The sequence below is a fragment of the Chenopodium album genome, chromosome 25 (assembly GCF_948465745.1).
Source record: "Chenopodium album chromosome 25, dcCheAlbu1.1, whole genome shotgun sequence".
Classification (NCBI taxonomy): Eukaryota; Viridiplantae; Streptophyta; class Magnoliopsida; order Caryophyllales; family Amaranthaceae; genus Chenopodium; species Chenopodium album.
In genome coordinates, this window is record NC_137858.1 from 2,054,686 (window position 1) to 2,073,105 (window position 18,420).

Genomic DNA, 18,420 nt, shown 5'->3' on the forward strand with positions numbered 1-18,420 from the left:
GAGGGACTAACCATCGCTCCACTTCTCACTCCTCTTCTCCTATCATTTGAACAGTAAAAATTGCATTTACTTACGACCTGGTCATATTGAGCTTGGAGTTTCTAGTTGATCTTGGCCCAACTAACGTTTAATATGAGAGTGAGGGGTAGCTCAAGTGGTTAGAGCTAGGATCGATTCTCATCCCGCCCTTGTGGCTCTCTAAACACCAAAAAAATGTTTAACTTGTATAATACGAAGTACGTAGTTAAATTAGGACAAGTCTCCACTAAAACGGGGACCACTAATATCTCCCGCCGAAACCGTTTGTGGAAATCTTTTGTGTACCTTATAATAGTGATCACTGATTAGTTATTGAGTGGCGGGTAATAGAGCAGCTGAGTTGCTGCATAATATTCATTCAAATATTACCAACAAATTACAAAACTCAAAATCATTAACACTGAAAATAAATAATGGGGGATTTATACGCTCTTGATTTTGATGGTGTTTTGTGCGATACTTGTACTGAAACTGCCATCTCTGCTCTTAAGGTGCCTTTTTCTCTTTCTTCTTCTTCTTCTCGATCCTAAATTCGATCATTTTCAGATTTTTTTAATTCGATTAAATTTCTAATTTTGTTGTGATTGTTGCTTAATCAGGCCGCCAAAGTTCGATGGCCGTCTTTATTCGACGGCGTTGACTCCGCCTTGGAAGACTGGGTTGTTGACCAAATGATTATTGTAACTCTCTCTTTTATTTTTCAAGATTATTATTATTATTTATTTGTTGGGTGAAAATTATACTTAGTACACTATAAAAAAAGAGAATTATCAATTATGTGTTATAATCTTAAATGTTTACAAATAAAACTTGATTGATTACAATGTAATTTTATTTTTTTTAATTTTTTATTTAATTTTTTTTTATGATCTTAAAATGATTTACTATAAATTGTGTTTTGTGGATGTGAATATAGCTTTATTTGGTAATATAGCCTATAAGGAAGGAGATGATGTAGTAGAGTTTCGAGTTTGACCCATTAGCTCTTTAGGTGGTCTTAGGGATATACATGTGGAATCGAGTTTCAGAACTACTAATTAGTAATTAGCATACTGTTTGTACTTCCATTGTTATGTTTAGTTTTGCAATTAGATGAAGAGCAAACTGTTTCATTACACTGTGCAAGACATCATGAGTTGCCACCCTGAATTGTCTTGTAAAAATTTACTTACTTATTGTGAGGCAGTCTCATGTGAGATGTTGCCTACAGGAATCATGAAATCCAATGCATTCATCTGATTATGTTATGATAATCTCTAGATTCGGTTGGCTTTTGTATGTGAGTTGGCTGTCAACATAATATTGCTATTTGCTGATCAAGTGGAAATTGCAGCATAAATTTTGATGATATTGTGTAATGAACTAGATATAGGAGGGTAACAAATAGGATTGCACAATGAATCAGCTAAGTGCTTGAGGAAGAAGGCAGAGAGTAAGCTAAAAGAAATGTGAAAAATCAGGATGTCTATATAAATAGAGGGTAGGAAGAGAGGGGATCGCAAGAAGAATTCAGATGTTTTATATAGCTTTAATTAGCTTTGTTGGAGGATCAAGTTTCTTGAATACTTGACATTTATTGTAATAAAATTCTCAACCAAATTCACCATTTTCATCTCTTCATCACATTCTTAAACATGCTGATTTATAACATATTGTTGCAGGTGCGACCTGTGGTTGAAACAGGATATGAAACTTTGTTGCTTGTGAGGTTGCTGTTGGAAATCAAAATTCCTTCCCTTCGTAAATCTTCAGTGAGTACCAAGGATGCATATTGTTCCAGCAATATCTTCATATCATTTATATAACCTAATAAGATTTCATTGTCCTGCATTGACAAGGTTGCAGAGGGGCTCACCATTGAAGGCATACTCGAGAACTGGCCAAAGCTAAAACCAGTTGTTATGGAAGCATGGGATGAGAAGGATAACACAGAGGCCTTAATTGAACTTTTTGGGAAAGTTAGAGATGAATGGATGGAGAAGGATCTGGCTACCTGGATTGGTGCAAATAGGTAACTCTTTTTCCACCATGATCAGTATGCATATATGATTTTATGTGATGTACGTAATAAAATCACTTATAAATACTCACATAATGGAAGTGATGTTTCAATAATTCAATCCCTCTAGCATTGAATCCCGAGCCTTGCTCAAGAGGTACAATGGACTGCTTTATAGGATCTGCAGAAGATGGTAAAAAGAGAAATGTAGTCTTGTGGAGATCTTTCCTCTTTTCTATTGTTGTCTGCTTACAGGTCATCTATTTAAAACGTTACACAAGTGCTTCAGCTTTTTTTACCTTTTGTAGGTAGAGTTGTTGTTTTACCTACATTCAACTGGGAATGCAGTTTTGAATTAAATGATTACTGAAGCACAATGCATATATCCTCACAACAGATTCAGCAGTATCAGCACTATATACACTTAAAGAGAGTAAATGAAGAAGCTTAGGCAAGGTTTAGTGATAACAAAAGTTGAATCTTTGTAAGGATTTTCTCACATCATAATCTTTTGTTGCTACTGAACCCACATGTGGAAACTCGCTTGAGGCAAGCTGGGATTTTCAAAACTACTCTGAGAATGTTATGCGAATGATTGATACATGGTAATATTAATTGAATCTAAGGGATCTCGTGTGCAATCCTTAAAATTTTCTGAATTTGTATGCTATCTGCAGACTGTATCCTGGTGTTGCCGATGCTCTAAGATTTGCAAGCTCAAAGATATACATAGTTACCACAAAACAGGTACTTCCTATCCCTGTCAATAAATAAACATAAAAGAAAAGATTGAAGTTCCAATCTATTGAAAGAGAATGATGGAACACAGAAGAAAATATTGTGAAATTCTAGTACAACTTCTGTTTTACATTTCCCATTGAAGAATGTGTCTTTCTGCATTTAAACTAATCAAGTTCTTTCTATGTGCTTTATGTCCCAAATCAGAGCCGATTTGCAGTTGCTCTGCTGCGAGAGCTTGCTGGTGTGACTATACCTCCCGAAAGGATATATGGACTTGGGACTGGGTAAGTATATCTTGTCTGGAACTATGTCAATGCAGACCTTGCTGATGAAATTTTCTAGATATGACTCCGTAAGATTTCTAATACATCATTCTCATATTTTACTTAACTCAGCCCAAAGGTGAAAGTGCTCAAGATGCTTCAGAAGCAACCAGAACATCAGGGACTTGCTTTTCAGTAAGATCTTTATCCTTAGCTCTTTAGTTGGCATAATTAGTCATATGTGTGGTAAACACTATAATGATTCCAGGTCAACATTCTGTTAATGAATTGTGGTTTTTACACCTACAATCAGATCTATGGACAAATTTGGTCTAACATTATATCCAAATGATATACAGCTTTGTAGAGGACCGACTTGCTACACTAAAAAATGTCATAAAAGAGCCAGAGTTGGACAGCTGGAACTTGTATCTAGGTAAAGTAGTCATGTTCATCTGCTCATGTGTTTCTTGTTTTAGCTTGAACAAAATCACATCTAATTATTCCTTTATATGTGTATCATAAACATATAATCAGTTGACTGGGGCTATAATACCCAAAAAGAAAGGGAAGAAGCAAGGAGTATCCCCAGAATTCATATGCTTGAGCTGTCCGAATTCAGTACGAAGCTAAAATAGATTCACAATTTGTTTTAATGTTATTATCCATTGTCCTGTTCACTGCAATTAATGCACAACATTACATTTAAATTCATCAATCACCTTCTTTTGTTGTAATTCCTAATCACAGAACTGGCTGTGATATTTTACACATTGTAACTACTGACTATACTGGAGTTCTGATGACAGTTTCCTTGTTCTTTCACTCATCAGAAAAAAAACCCTGATTTTACGCTTGACAAATTAATAAACTAAGGAGTTTTCATTATAGATAGTTAAAATAGTCATCTATGCATTACAAGCCCAAAAATTCAATCACAATAGTGAAGTTAAAAATTACAAGCTAGGAGCTCATTTTCTACTGCTAGGTGCTAAGGATTCTTTGTTAGTAGCAGAACCAAGCTGAGGAGACACACCAGACAGTACTTGTGTGTAGTAAAGCTTTGCATTTATAGCTCATCATTTTCATGGCCCTCGAAACTGTTGCCTGTCTCTCCCCGTAGCATCTCAATAACTTCTTCCAGTGGAGGATCTCCAGGTCTACGGTAAACAACATCTCCAATCTTGACTTCATATGCATCTGGCTGCTCCAGTATGAATTCCTTGAGCTGTAAAGAACAAAGCATAGTCATGATAACCTTCCATCAACAATATCTTAGGTTAACATCCATAAATGCATCTAAGCTATGAACAATGAAACAATAAACCTTTGCAGTCGCGTGTTTAGTACCCTAACTTGAACGAAGGGCACCTTGTTACAATGTATTCACATAAATCCAAAAGGACATGAGTCGAGTTTTGACAACATTTACATGGAGATCATTTTTAAGAATTCGAGTTATAATTCTACTTCATAATAACTATTCAATTATATCCTTCACCATTCAATCTTTTACCTATCCGCCACACCAATGTAGTTTCTTTTAACAATCGACGTGAATAGTATCAAAAGTCAAAATACGAAAATTTTCAAAATTTAGTTTACGGGCGCATACCTCATCCCTGTCTTGGCCTGCCTCCATGGTAAACATGACAGTACTAAGATCCACTCCCATGAACTTCACCTCTAAACCTCCCGTTTTCGAAACTTTGCTCCATTTCATGGCTATCTCTGATACCTCATCCTGACAATCCCCATTTCAGAAAATCAACAGATCAGTACAAATTCTATACCCCAATAGAATTACCTATTAAATCCACAGTTCATCAAATAATGCAATTTTACAAGAAAAATTTTCAATAATCATAGCAATCTGAGCTTAAAAATACCTGGGTTCGGCGAACGCCTAATCTGAGCTTAACAAACCCGAAAACGGGACCAATGTGATGCTTGTTCATCTCAGCTTGGATCTGGGAAGGGTCCATTTTATCCAAATCAGAAGGATTTAAGTCAAATTGGGGTGATGGGGTGGGTGTTTTTTTGCCCCAGTTTTTCCAATCATCGTTCTCTTCATCATCGATTACGTCGTCAAGGTCGTCGGGGATGTGGATTTTGCCGGCATTGGCTAATCTGGGAAAATGGGTGGTGGTGTGATGAGTGAGGAATATAGTGAGGAAGAGGAAAGTAGAAAGAGAGAGTGTGATTTGGTAAGTCATGGTTATTTTACAAGTGAAAAATGTTATATTTTGGGCGTATTTATAGGTTTTTACTTTCTGATTGATTTCTGTGAAAAAAATATCAGTGAAATAGAGTAGCAGGGTACAGTAATTGGTGTAGGAGTTAGGTCATTCAGGTCTATAAGTATTACAGTACTTTATTTCTGAATTCTTTTTCCTGAAAGAGATTGATTTCTGAATTCTGATTGATTGTTTACATTAATTTGCTGGTATCTGTAAATTGTACAGTACTGTAATATCAGGTAATCTGTAAATGTTGAAGATTGCAGGATGTTTGCTGTTGCACGGTTGTGCTGTGTGCAGTGTCAATCAGCGGCAGTAAGATGTAGTGGCTCATCATTGTGGTGGTGTAAGTGGAATTTGAGCTAACTCATAGATCGCGTTAAGCCGCCACACTGCCCACACACAATAGGTTAGTTGGATTGGTTTAAGGCTCGTATTTTGTTTGGTTTGTTGAAATATTTTATTTTTGGTGGATAAGAACTCAGTATATATTAAACTTCTATAACGTAAGACATTAAGATCTATTACAGTTTGAACCATACTTGTTTATCAAGGTCATGTTCAGCTTACTTGATCTTATTGTAGTAGTAGTAGTATGATTTGATTTTTTAATTTGGTTAAAATTTGAACTTTATCTATGGATTACGAGAGAATATTAGTTGAGAATTCATTAATTAGATTTGCTTATTAGTATATGTAGTTCATATGAGTATATGACTATTTGTTTTTTTAACAAAATTAAGCAATAAGCAAATGCATTACACAAAGAAAAAAAAAAAAGGTGTGATTTGATGTAGTCTATGATGTGATCATTTTGTTTTTATCTTAAGCAAATATTTGTTTAGATAAGTTAAATTGAATGTACCTTAAGCTAAGTGCTAGCATAATTTAGGTGACATTAAATTAGACTGTAAAGACAAAAGACTACTCACACTTAATCAATTTGTCATTTCCAATGTCCCCCGTGCCAATCTCTGTGAGAAGATTCCACCCCTTTCTAATACTTTTCCAATGGGGAGCTATTGCCAAGTTTAGTGGACATGATTTTCATGAGCTTAAATAATTTGAGTGGAAAGTTTGGCAAGACTCTTCTTTATAACTAATTTTCTAATCAATCTTAGTCATAGAAAATATGTTCTTGTGGCTATGAATTTCAAGCTTCCCTATTTTTCTAGGGAGAAAAGTTGTGGATTTTGAAACTAGATGTAAATTATTCTTTCCCTCCTCTTATCCCCAAAGAAAGTCATTACAAAGTTTGCCGAGCTCGTTGAAAATTGTAACCAAAAGTAAGTTTGCTAGCGTACAGTGATTTGGAATAATCATATGAAAAAGTCAGATGGATAATGATATATGTAACTCTTAAAGCTATATATAAGCAATAAATATACTTCCTAAAATGGAATTAAGTTGGGAATTCGTGACAAAATCACGCGCAAATCAATGTAATAATATTAATTTATCATTAACATTTTCCTTTTCAGCTTCTTATACATAGCCCTAACCATCTTCCAAATTATATTACAAAGGATATATAGTACAGTATAATTTATCACCTGAACATGACTTCAACAAATTAAAGTCACCCAAAACCCGTCATTTGTCCCCTCCACGCACTCAAAAGTCGAAACTATGCTTTTAGGAACCAAGGCTAGTTCCATGGTACCTAGCACTCAATCTCTCACCATTTTAAGGTACATCATAACTCACCAAAAGCAGCCAAGAGGCCCAAGATTAAGTTCAAAGTATCTAATCAACACTACCAATTTATTACTATTAATATACATGACAAAAGTCATGACACCATATATAATCAAGACCATACCCCTCCACAAATCCACAATCCACAATCCACATGCTCTGCAAAAATAATGACACTATAATAAACTAACCAAAAATATACTATTAGCATTAAAATTTTGAACCACATTTGAAAGTTCTCTCTTATTCACCAACTAGCCATAAAAAAACAAATTTTAACATGCACAAATGCTTATAAAAACAAATGATTTCTTGTTATTGGTACTGGCATGGCCTACTGCAGTACTACTGCTCATTTTACTCATTCCTCTTTCTCTCTCTAAAAATTTTATCTTTCAAACTGAAAAACTGAAGAAATCATGGCAACTGTTTTGATAAGAAGATCAAGATCAACCTCAAACTTTCTTAAGACAAAAGTCAGATGTTTTAGTAGCAGTTCTTTTTCTTCTGTTGCACAATCTGTTGCTGATTCTGGTTCATCTCCTTTTCCTTTTGCTGGGACTAACATCAAAGCCAATGTCTCCCAAGTGAGTACATTCACTAATTCTTCTATAGTTATTCTCGCCTTGGCGGACCTTGATTTGATTTAATAATAAATTAAAAGTATATATTTTTTTATTAAGCACTGTACATTTGTTTATATATATCAATCACAATTTATGTTAGTTGTTAATTTTTATTTGCTGATGAAAGTTTATAACATTACTGGATGAATTAGGGAGATTGTTTCTAAATTCTGAAGTATTCCAGTTGATGGTTTAATTTGGATGGATAATCTTAGCAAAGAGAAAGACAAGGTAGCTTGTATTATAAGGTGGAGATTTCTCATTAGTGTCCCAACTTATTTGGGTACTTTCTGTATTTAGATAAGGGCAGCTCTCACTGAACTCCAGCAGTTACATTGAGCCTTATGCCCTTTCTCCCCCGGAACGAGTGGGCCCGTCTAAGAATGAATTTGGATTTCAGTTAAAATTTAGTAGGGACCAAATGTCTTGATCATTTGCAAATTTTATCTTAGCTCAAGTGGTCTGAATTTTTCTTTGACAATGATATGTTAGCCTAATGTTTGATATTTAGGCCTTGTTATTGGTTCATAAGGCCAAGTATATCCTGTTTTTTTCATTAAAATGGCGGCGATTGGGTGAGATATTTCCATTGTCAGTAGATTTTATGTATCCCATTTTGTGTCTCATCTTATGTGTATGTCCAATTATCTTGATTTGTGCCGCATTATCTATGATTCACCAGTAACATTAGATTTTTGAATTAGTGGTTGTGTCAAAATCAGAAAGATGTGACACTATCACACTCTGAACAAATGATTAAAGCTTGTTTGATGGGTCCATAATGTTCCACTGATAGTTGAGACTTCTGACTGCTGATGTAAAATTTTCTTTTTAGATTCTTCAAGTTAATTAGTATGGTCATATGCCACAGTAAAAGCCCCTTGCTAGAAACCCTGTAAACTTGATAGAAATGCATGAAACTACTGTAAACTGTTTTGAATTGATTTTTATACAATATATTGCAGCTTATTGGGAGAACTCCCTTAGTTTATCTAAGTAAAATTAGTGAAGGATCTGGAGCGCACATAGCGGTCAAGCAGGAGATGATGCAGCCTACTGCTAGTGTCAAAGACAGGTATTTAACAAACCGTTTATAGGCAGTAAAATGTGACATATGTGCTAACTATATTACATATCCTCTGTAGACCTGCATTGGCTATGTTAGAAGATGCAGAGAAAAAAGGATTAATTTCTCCAGGAAAGGTAATCTAAGACAGTTAGTTACTGTCAAGCTAGTGTTACCGAGATATATTTTTGTTAACTGATATGCTGGGTCGATGATCAGACTGTGTTGATCGAGCCTACATCAGGAAACATGGGAATAAGCATGGCCTTCATGGCGGCAATGAAGGGATACAAAATGGTGTTGACAATGCCATCGTACACTAGCATGGAGAGAAGGGTGACTATGAGGGCTTTTGGTGCTGAGCTTATTCTCACTGACCCTGACAAAGGAATGGGGGGAACTGTCAAAAAGGCTAACCAGCTTCTAGACTCCACCCCTGATGGTTTTATGCTTCAACAATTTAACAATCCTGCTAATACTCAGGTCTGATCAGCTAATTAATAACATGTTACAGTATTATTAGTCACACCCCTGGAATGCTGTCTTTGTTTTGCTTACATTGCACATATTGTCAGTGATAAGGAAAAATTAGTTGACTAGTGGCTGAAAAAAACAGGTTCATTTTGAGACGACGGGTCCTGAAATATGGGAGGACACTCAAGGGAAAGTGGACATCTTTGTCATGGGAATTGGAAGTGGAGGCACTGTGTCTGGTGTTGGACGCTATCTCAAATCTCAGAATCCTAATGTTAAGGTATATAAATGATCTGTTCCAAGTAAGACTGCTTTGAATTGTGCATTCTCTGATTAATGTGATTCATTATTTACTGATGTTATAGATCTATGGAGTTGAACCAGCTGAAAGCAACATACTCAATGGAGGCAAACCAGGTTTTGCTTAAATCTGACAAGCTTCCAGCTTCATTAGCTATGTTAGTTGAATAAATTCTCATCTTGATTTTTATTTTCTGCCAATGTAAATAGGTCCTCACCTTATAACCGGAAATGGGGTTGGGTTTAAACCAGAGATTTTAGACATGGATGTAATGGAAGCAGTTCTTGAGGTAAAATTCAAGTGGTTTAGCTCGAGTACTGCTAAAGATTACTATCTGTGCTCAGATATTTTGCACTTTTTAACAGGTAAAAAGTGATGATGCTGTAAAGATGGCCAGGCAGTTGGCATTGAAGGAAGGACTTATGGTAAGAAGTCTAAGAACTAAGAACGGATTTTGCTGGTTTCTGATTCTGATTCTGATTCTTATTATTTTTGCATCTATCACAAATAATTCTGCCATATTAACAGTGTACTAGTTTGGGAGATTACGAGTTCAAATCATTTAGTAGATTAATATTACTATCATAACTAATGTTTATGTGAATATGTAGGTTGGAATATCATCAGGAGCTAACACAATTGCTGCCCTTGAACTTGCTAAGAGGCCGGAAAACAAGGGAAAACTAATTGTGGTATGAAAAGTTGACATCTTTATATAATCTACGTATGAAGTTAAATTGTAGAATCTAGATTTAGTTAGTTGGTTTCACATCACTAGTTCAAATTACACTTCTGTTGGGTTGTGAGTCTTGTGACTATCTAACTTTAAAAATTGTATTTTCTTTCTTGATCATAGACCATCCACCCGAGTTTTGGAGAGCGATATCTGTCATCTGCCCTGTTTAAGGAGCTGAGGGAAGAGGCTGAGAAAATGCAACCAGTACCAGTTGAATAATTCAGGGATATAGCTCTTTACTAATTAAAGGATCTATTTATGTTTTGTCATTCCTATAAGTTGTAATACTTTAATATTTATTTAATGAGCATATGTCAAAAAAATTGTATCATTGCAAGTCTATTGTGTATTTAATAAAATTTCATCGAAGAAGTAATTGTCATTTTTACAAAACAGTAGGCAATCGCATTGCTAATGGGCCAAATACCCATCTAATTTTCACTATACTTATTCATTAGTGATTAGTCATGTATCTATGTTACATACCTTCATATACACATACTATATAGCTCTAGGTATTAGGGATGGGCATAGAAAATTAATAATGTTGGTAGACAAAGGCAAGTCATGTGTGATTAATTGAGTTGATGTAAGAGTTGATGTACAAAGATATCGTTCTCTCATATTAATAATCGGTTAGTTTCTTGGTATGTGCATCACACAAGCTTGTAATTAGTTATTTATAGTTATAAATATGATTTTTAAAAATCTATTTAATGTTTTACCTTGTTGGTAAAATTATAACGGTTTAAAAGAGAAGAGTAGGGGTGACGGGTGAGTGGTGAGCATTGAATATACTCGTTAATTACATAGTTGTGTTATAAGGAATACAAAATAATTACTCAACATTAGACTCGTGTTTTAAATGAATAAAGTTTATTTTTTATTTTTTTGAAAATGTTTATAATGTGACATAGGTGATTAGTGTTTTATGAGTCATTTATTACATGATATCGGTTTTGATTAATATCAAGATACATTTTCCACATATAAAAGGGTGTAAATGTCATATACATTTAGTTTTAGGAAAATGAACGACCTAAGTTCTTAAACTGAACTGCATATTCGCCGATGAACCGATGAAACAATTATCCTCCATAAATTTCTTTCACGCTGTTTGTGTCATCTACTGACTTGACTTTTTTAGTCACATCTTAGTCACATCAGCAATTTGGTCATCATCTTTGCCTCTTACTCCGTATATGTTTGTAAGTTCCTCCATTTTTTTTTTAAATATGATTTTGTAATTATTTCAGCTATTTCCTTGTCGTTTTTTTTTCTTTTTTGCTGAAAGCTAGATTAGCAAAAATAAAAATTTATGCTTGTTTTTATTCATCATACAATTTTGTTTTTGAGGTAACTTGGCATGATGCTAGTATTAAATTATACCGGTTTTTATATTTAAATTATGCTTAAGGCATGTGTACAATTTCAAAAATAAAAAATAAAAAATAAACGCATATGAGCAAGGATATTGATTTGACCATAAAGTGCAGCAATTGTTTTAAGTTTGTGGTTTATGTGACAAAAATTTGTTTGTTTTTTTTTTTTTTTAAATAAAGTGTAGCATGTTATAAAATAAAGGGAATAGGAGAGAAGATTGAGAGAGAATTAATCTGTATTTTCTACTTGTATTTCATATAATGGAGGTATAGATATATATAGATACAATATAATTGATAGGGTTTGCTTGGAGAATAATAAACCCTAAAATCTAGAAAGTTCTGGAATGATACAAGGGTATAATGGGCATCCACAAATATATATTTCATAACACTCCCCCTTGGATGTCCATTATCTAAGAATGTGCCTCGTTAAAACCTTATTAGGAAAAACCCCGTGGGATAAAAACCTAATGAAGGAAAAAGAGTATAACATTCTTCGCAATACGCTTGGGATGCTGCCTCGTTAAAAACCTTACCAGGAAAACCCAATGTGGGACAAAACCATGGTTAAGGGAAAAAGAGTGCAGCGCGTATTTGCTCCCCCTGATAAATGCATAACGTATTAACGTGAAATCTTCCAATGCGATAAATCCCATGCGATATGGTTGGGTAACTTCTTCCATGTAGCAGAACACCATTTCTTGATGATTGATCCTTTCAAATTGAACTTGAATCTTCAAATCTTCACATGGACTTATTAAGGCGTCTTCATTTCTTCATACTTGTGGAAAGAATACATGTGTTTACCACTGCACTATTTCATTCGATAGTTTTGTTTCGAATAATCATAACAATTAGATGTATGCCTTCTTCTGGAGGTCATATATACTACAAAATGATGATCAATAATTGATCACACTATCCAAATATAATTTCATGGCAACACTTATATCATCATATATATTTCATTTTCCAGTATCATAAGAATTAAGAAATTAAACTAATTACATATTTTGCTCATGGCTCTTCTGGACCATAAGAATATTATTCTCACTCAATGGTATCTCAACTCTATTTTTAATTAGACATTTCATTTTTTATATGAGAATTTGCCAATGAATACAAAGAATTGTTGAATCTCACATAATCAACTTCAGGTTGAGATATCAATGATGTAGTCATATTCACTTTTCATGAGTTTGATAATAATTGCAATATTTAAGATATAAAATATGTAGGGCTGTGTATTTAAATACGTCGTATATAAGTTCTTCAGGAACTCTTCTTACATGAATCATAACAAGTTATTATTAAATCGATGTCATTAATAATTTCATCACTAGTGTAAGCCCATTGGAATATGAATATCTCTTTCTAATTTTTCATCAAAGTTGTAAACATATCTTACTATACTTTGAATGAACATTTACATACACTACAGTTATTGTAAGAAACTAATGCATGCAATATGAGATATAGAAAATATGATAACATATTAACAAATATACAATGAGTAATGCATCTAAAAACTTCCTATATATGCAAGGAATAATCCATTAACTTATGACTCACACATGCACATGAACATAAGACTCAAAATGATGTAAGACACTGTACAGTGTGGATTAAAAATCCATATTTCATTGGACTTCTGGTCCATATTAAACTTTTGATCATTATCATTATGTCGACAACAAAATGGACATATATTTCAGATCCCTTATTCACTAGTCCATTCTATCATGCATATGCATATTATTCATCGGTTCCATTGTGTACCGGTATCATAAAATTCCTATAACGTACATTTCGCATGCTATTTTACTATGATATCTGAATGCATTTCTCATTGGTACCATCATAACTTTTCTAACATAATAGGCCATCTATTATAGTAATTCAGATATCTATACCACATATTAAGGGTATTTCTCACACTATGGTATTAGTATACTATTATTATACTTTAAAAGTATCAACTGCACTATCTTGCCATATATTGCATATTTATATTGGAACCGATCTTACAAACTACACTTCAGGTGCAGTGGTTTAAAGTACATTGGCAAGATCTATCTTGATGTATGCACATAATATCATTATCACCATAATCAAAACATGTCCCTCTATTTCTCTAGATGGGTCATAACGGTATACAAATCAAATCATAGATGTGCAACATATGTTGATACAAAAGTTGGCATGTAACTTTACAAAGTATCATTAGAGGGATCAACTATTTATAGTATTATAATTTTGCCAACTTACTTCAATTCTTCCCCCTAAGTTGGTAAAATATCTCAAATGTTGGGGCAATTCTTCACCAACTTAGAATCAAATTTCATCTCGTAGGATAATCATATATATTCAACAAAGTTCTATCTCTTCTAGAGAATAATTCAATTTGTTCTCCTCTAGAGATCAATATTAATAGGGGTAATAAATTGTGCAGTTGCTAATTTCTTATTCTATTCCTTATGTGCTGACATACAATAGCCCCAATCAAGAGATTGTTATACAAATATAAACTTTCTTGTAATTTCATTAAGAGGTGATGTTCGGGATCACTAAAAACATTAATAGTAATACTAGTTACTTAAAATTTTCACATATAACTTGTACGTGGTGAGCTTCTGGTCACCTAATATTTGTCAACATATAAATTATTCTAGTGAACTTCTGGTCACCATTCATTCAGAAAAACCAATATATTATCTCTTGAACTTTACTTTTAACACAAAATATTAAAAATCATAATCTAAATATAGCTCAATCTCAATGTTATGTCTTGCCATTCAATTTATTTCATATATTTAACATGAGAGAGCGTCAGCACATTTTATTTCTTTCATATCAAATGAAACTTCAGGTTTTCATAACGGGGATTTATTAAATCCCGAATGGCCTAATTATTAATTATCACATCCAATCACTTTTCCTTTAGTATTTAATTTATGGTCAGTTTTATAATATTGGTGATCACCTTATTAGAGATACTTTATACATGGCCAAGAATATGATGTGATTTTAGTACACCAATGTGTTTCTTTCTACAATTGGCAAGACAATTAACTAATACTCATACTCTACTATAGCATTGATTGTAATCTTGATACATGCTAATCTTGTTGGACAACATTTTATATTCTTCTAGAGTACTTTAATGTACTAGAAATGATCTCTTCAGGAGATGCATCAAAATGTGTCACTTTCTCAAATTTGTCATTGTCAATTATTGCTCTTTTCCTCTTCCAAGGATTCTTATTGTTGTAACCCTTTGGATTACCATACTTCAGGTGTGCTAGTTTCACTAGCAACTGTTCTTGTCCTTCTAGGACATCAACTTAATATGTACATTTTTAGCTAGTATATAAGTAATGACATTTATTCATATCCATCTTCAGGATGGTCCCTTTCTAAATATTTGATTATCATGTGGTCACCTCTAATAAATTATTGATATTTAGGCTAGTGTATGTACCAAACTGACCATTAACATATTTAATTATTCATGTGCAAGGATTACATAAAAACAATGGAAGAAACACTATCTCCCCCTAATCCTTGCATATGGGGGTATAAAACTAGTCCAACAATCTTTAAATCCACTCTCTTCTCAAGCCATAAATTCTTTTAGCAATGCATGTATCAAACATAATAAAATTATTCTTATAAACTCTTACTCGTAACTCTTGCCCAATTTTATTAATCTTTATATTGAAAATTCTTAAAACTATGGGCATAATAAATACATTTTTCAAGCAAGGTTTCCACAATGTCATCCATCTCATGCTCGAATATATATTGTGCAATAATGTTTAATACGTAGATCGTATAACTTTTGCATGAGTTATATCCATCACAAAAACATGCATATATCATCTCAATCATACAATTATTTCTCATTCATTTTCGGGTATAAGAATCTAGTTATCTATGAATTATTAATACTCACCCAAAGTGTGGTATCTAGAATAACCACCAAATTAAAAGACATTATGTCAACTTTTCTAAGCTTTTGTATAATCATTCTCATTACTTCTTGTTTATAAAAACACATTAGTATTGTGAATTGTAGATTATATAAGCAACATATTCTAGAAACTAATAGAAGTTTCTAAGTCATATATGTATCTTCATATTATTTTGAGGAATTTGAGCTTTCATAAATTTAAGGAACTTCAGGTCCATCTGTATGAGTATATTATGTTCAATCAATTCATTATTCCTATAATCCAACTTAATGTAGGCATATAATATCATATATGATCTATCTTAATCACACATCAATAAATTTTTTTTTTTTTTTTTAATATATAAATCACGTCAGTAGATTTCATCATAATATCAACTTATAAGGTTGCTAACATACATGCCATGTCAGTGAAATGAAGAAAAACATACTTAGATATTTCACAGAATTCAATATATCAAGGTCATATATAAACTTATGTAGTGCATAATTCAGTGTACACATCAATCATAGTTTTATAAATGCTATGCATTATGTAAAACACTTTAGAGAAATTAACTCTTCATAGTTAAAAGAACCCGAGCCCTATGCATCACAATATGTATATGACATGTGAATAAGAAAATCATAACTAACATCTTGATAAATAACATATATTATGTATAAATCACTAAAACAGATTTCCTACCCCATATAAATAATCACAAGTATTCAATAAATAAAGGTTCAAACTTCATAATAGTTTTGTGACCATAGATATTATTTCTAGGGAGAAATATCAACTTTATGATACTCCATGATCAATGTTAACTAGGCCTCTAACAGGATGAATAGACACATTAATAGGATAAAAATTATATATGTCTTGAATCAATGTTCAACAAAGATTCATGGTCAACTAGCTAAAATCATGGTCGATCGTCAGCAACAAAGTTCTTGATTTTGAATAATTATTGAAGTGCCTAGCATGAGCTTTAAATAGGCAGTATGGCCGTTGAATGTACACATCAAATTAGCAAACCATTAGCTAAATAAACGGAGCTAATCAGCTAACTTACAAAAGATAAATACTACTAAGCTGATAAGCTAGCAAATTAAGTCAACCGTTATCAAAAAAAAATTCTTAACTATCCTATATTATAAACCGAGTCTAAGAAAAAAAATCATTATTGTTTAATTCTTATAATTTCATTTAAGACTTGCAATGCCAGCTTTCAGAATACAAATTTGATTGAAAACAATTACGGAGTACATAATTGTAAATACATGTGATTAATCACACACCTTTTGCAAAGCAATGACTTCCAATATCAAGTATCCATAATGCGTATTCAGTAAACATTATACAAGTATTAAATTAGTTCTTGATAACTAGTTTGGGATTTCAATAAAGTTGTAGAAGAATACTGATTGGAAGGAATGAACACAATCAATGCATTATTTGTATCTATAGAATTATATATATAGATCTTGATTCTAAAATATATCTCATAGAATCCGCAAACTATTTTGACATACTCGTATTAAAATATAAAAATAATTAAAAATATTGTTTCGGAAAAGTGACATTATAAATTCAACTATGTATCTAATTAAGAGTTTAATAATCAAGCAATAAGACTTATAACACTGACCATAAATTCCTTTGATATTTAATTCTTTGAAACTTATAGATCATAATGTGATTAATGTAATATCATATGATACCAAAATAAAGTAAGATATTACCAATACGCATATACTTGTAATATAGAATTTGGCATATACAAAGATGCAATAAACCATCACAAAATATTCTCAAAATTATGGTAAAACTCAAATTTCAATCACAAAATTATCTATGCTAGGTATTAATGAAGAGCAGACAAAACCAATTCGGAATGGTTCCTAACTGAAGAGTATTTTGAACCAATTAAAACCACCGAAATTGTATAATTGGATTACCTGGTTTGACAGTAGGATCAAATGTATTTAAGAATGAAGATTCTCACCATTCATGGACTCCACATCTTCCACCAACTCTGCGTGATGAAGCTTAAATTTGATCATCCCAGACTATAATTATTGTGATACAATTATTGAATGGATGGGAAGATATAAGTTTTAACATCCAAAGCATTATATAATTGGCTTAGAGCTTGGTGCTGATAACGTGTTATAAAATAAAGGGAATAGGAGAGAAGATTGAGAGAGAATTAATCTGTATTTTCTACTTGTATTTCATATAATGGAGGTATAGATATATATAGATACAATATAATTGATAGGGTTTGCTTGGAGAATAATAAACCCTAAAATCTAGAAAGTTCTGGAATGATACAAGGGTATAATGGGCATCCACAAATATATATTTCATAACATAGCAATTGTTTTAAGTGTAGCAATTGTTTTTTTTGTTTTTGTGTATAATTTGTTTTTCTTTTTTTAAATTTTTTTTTTTTTTTTTTTTTGTTTTTTTTTTAAAAATATATATTTTGTTTTAATTTCTCTTTTTTTTTTTTTTTGTTTTTGGTTTGTTTGTAGCAAAAATTTGTTTTTTTTTAATCATATCAAATGTAGTAATTTTAAAATCAACATTGATGATAAAATCACACAAGAATCGATGTTATTAATGTTTTATTTAATGTAATAGAGGTTAATTTTTTATTTTTTTCCCTCTAAAACACATCAAAAAAAACAACAACAGGTGAATAAGAATTTGTTCTCGTCATCCTTTTTTTTTAAAAAAAAAATATATATAGTTCTCTTCATATGAAATTTATTTAGACAAGGTCTAGAACTTTTGGTGTGAGCTATGTGACTAAACTCACATAAAATTCTTACTCTAATTTACAACGAAAAAGACATTACATATAGCAAAAAATTTTGTATATATTCGA

The 18,420-nt window shown here is 32.4% G+C and overlaps 3 protein-coding genes across 3 annotated transcripts; 2 read left to right on the forward strand and 1 right to left on the reverse strand.

Annotated features, from left to right (window-relative positions):
• The first annotated feature begins 346 nt into the window (after positions 1 to 346).
• LOC145613241 (uncharacterized) lies at positions 347 to 3,867 on the forward strand. The gene is made up of 9 exons (XM_081668313.1): positions 347 to 530; positions 639 to 719; positions 1,701 to 1,790; positions 1,878 to 2,050; positions 2,716 to 2,785; positions 2,984 to 3,063; positions 3,175 to 3,237; positions 3,402 to 3,478; positions 3,580 to 3,867. Exons 1-9 carry the CDS (start codon positions 453 to 455, stop codon positions 3,678 to 3,680), a joined length of 813 nt encoding a protein of 270 aa, XP_081524439.1. The 5' UTR covers positions 347 to 452; the 3' UTR covers positions 3,681 to 3,867.
• Positions 3,868 to 4,004: 137 nt separating this feature from the next.
• On the reverse strand, positions 4,005 to 5,398 carry LOC145613242 (uncharacterized). The gene is made up of 3 exons (XM_081668314.1): positions 4,932 to 5,398; positions 4,658 to 4,786; positions 4,005 to 4,270 (listed from the first exon to the last, which is right to left on the reverse strand). Exons 1-3 carry the CDS (start codon positions 5,256 to 5,258, stop codon positions 4,112 to 4,114), a joined length of 615 nt encoding a protein of 204 aa, XP_081524440.1. The 5' UTR covers positions 5,259 to 5,398; the 3' UTR covers positions 4,005 to 4,111.
• Positions 5,399 to 7,298: 1,900 nt separating this feature from the next.
• LOC145613150 (bifunctional L-3-cyanoalanine synthase/cysteine synthase, mitochondrial-like) lies at positions 7,299 to 10,576 on the forward strand. The gene is made up of 10 exons (XM_081668212.1): positions 7,299 to 7,567; positions 8,572 to 8,681; positions 8,752 to 8,809; positions 8,892 to 9,155; positions 9,289 to 9,426; positions 9,512 to 9,563; positions 9,657 to 9,736; positions 9,813 to 9,872; positions 10,059 to 10,139; positions 10,304 to 10,576. The coding sequence occupies exons 1-10, from the start codon at positions 7,400 to 7,402 to the stop codon at positions 10,400 to 10,402; spliced, it is 1,110 nt and encodes a 369-aa protein (XP_081524338.1). The 5' UTR covers positions 7,299 to 7,399; the 3' UTR covers positions 10,403 to 10,576.
• Positions 10,577 to 18,420: the final 7,844 nt, after the last annotated feature.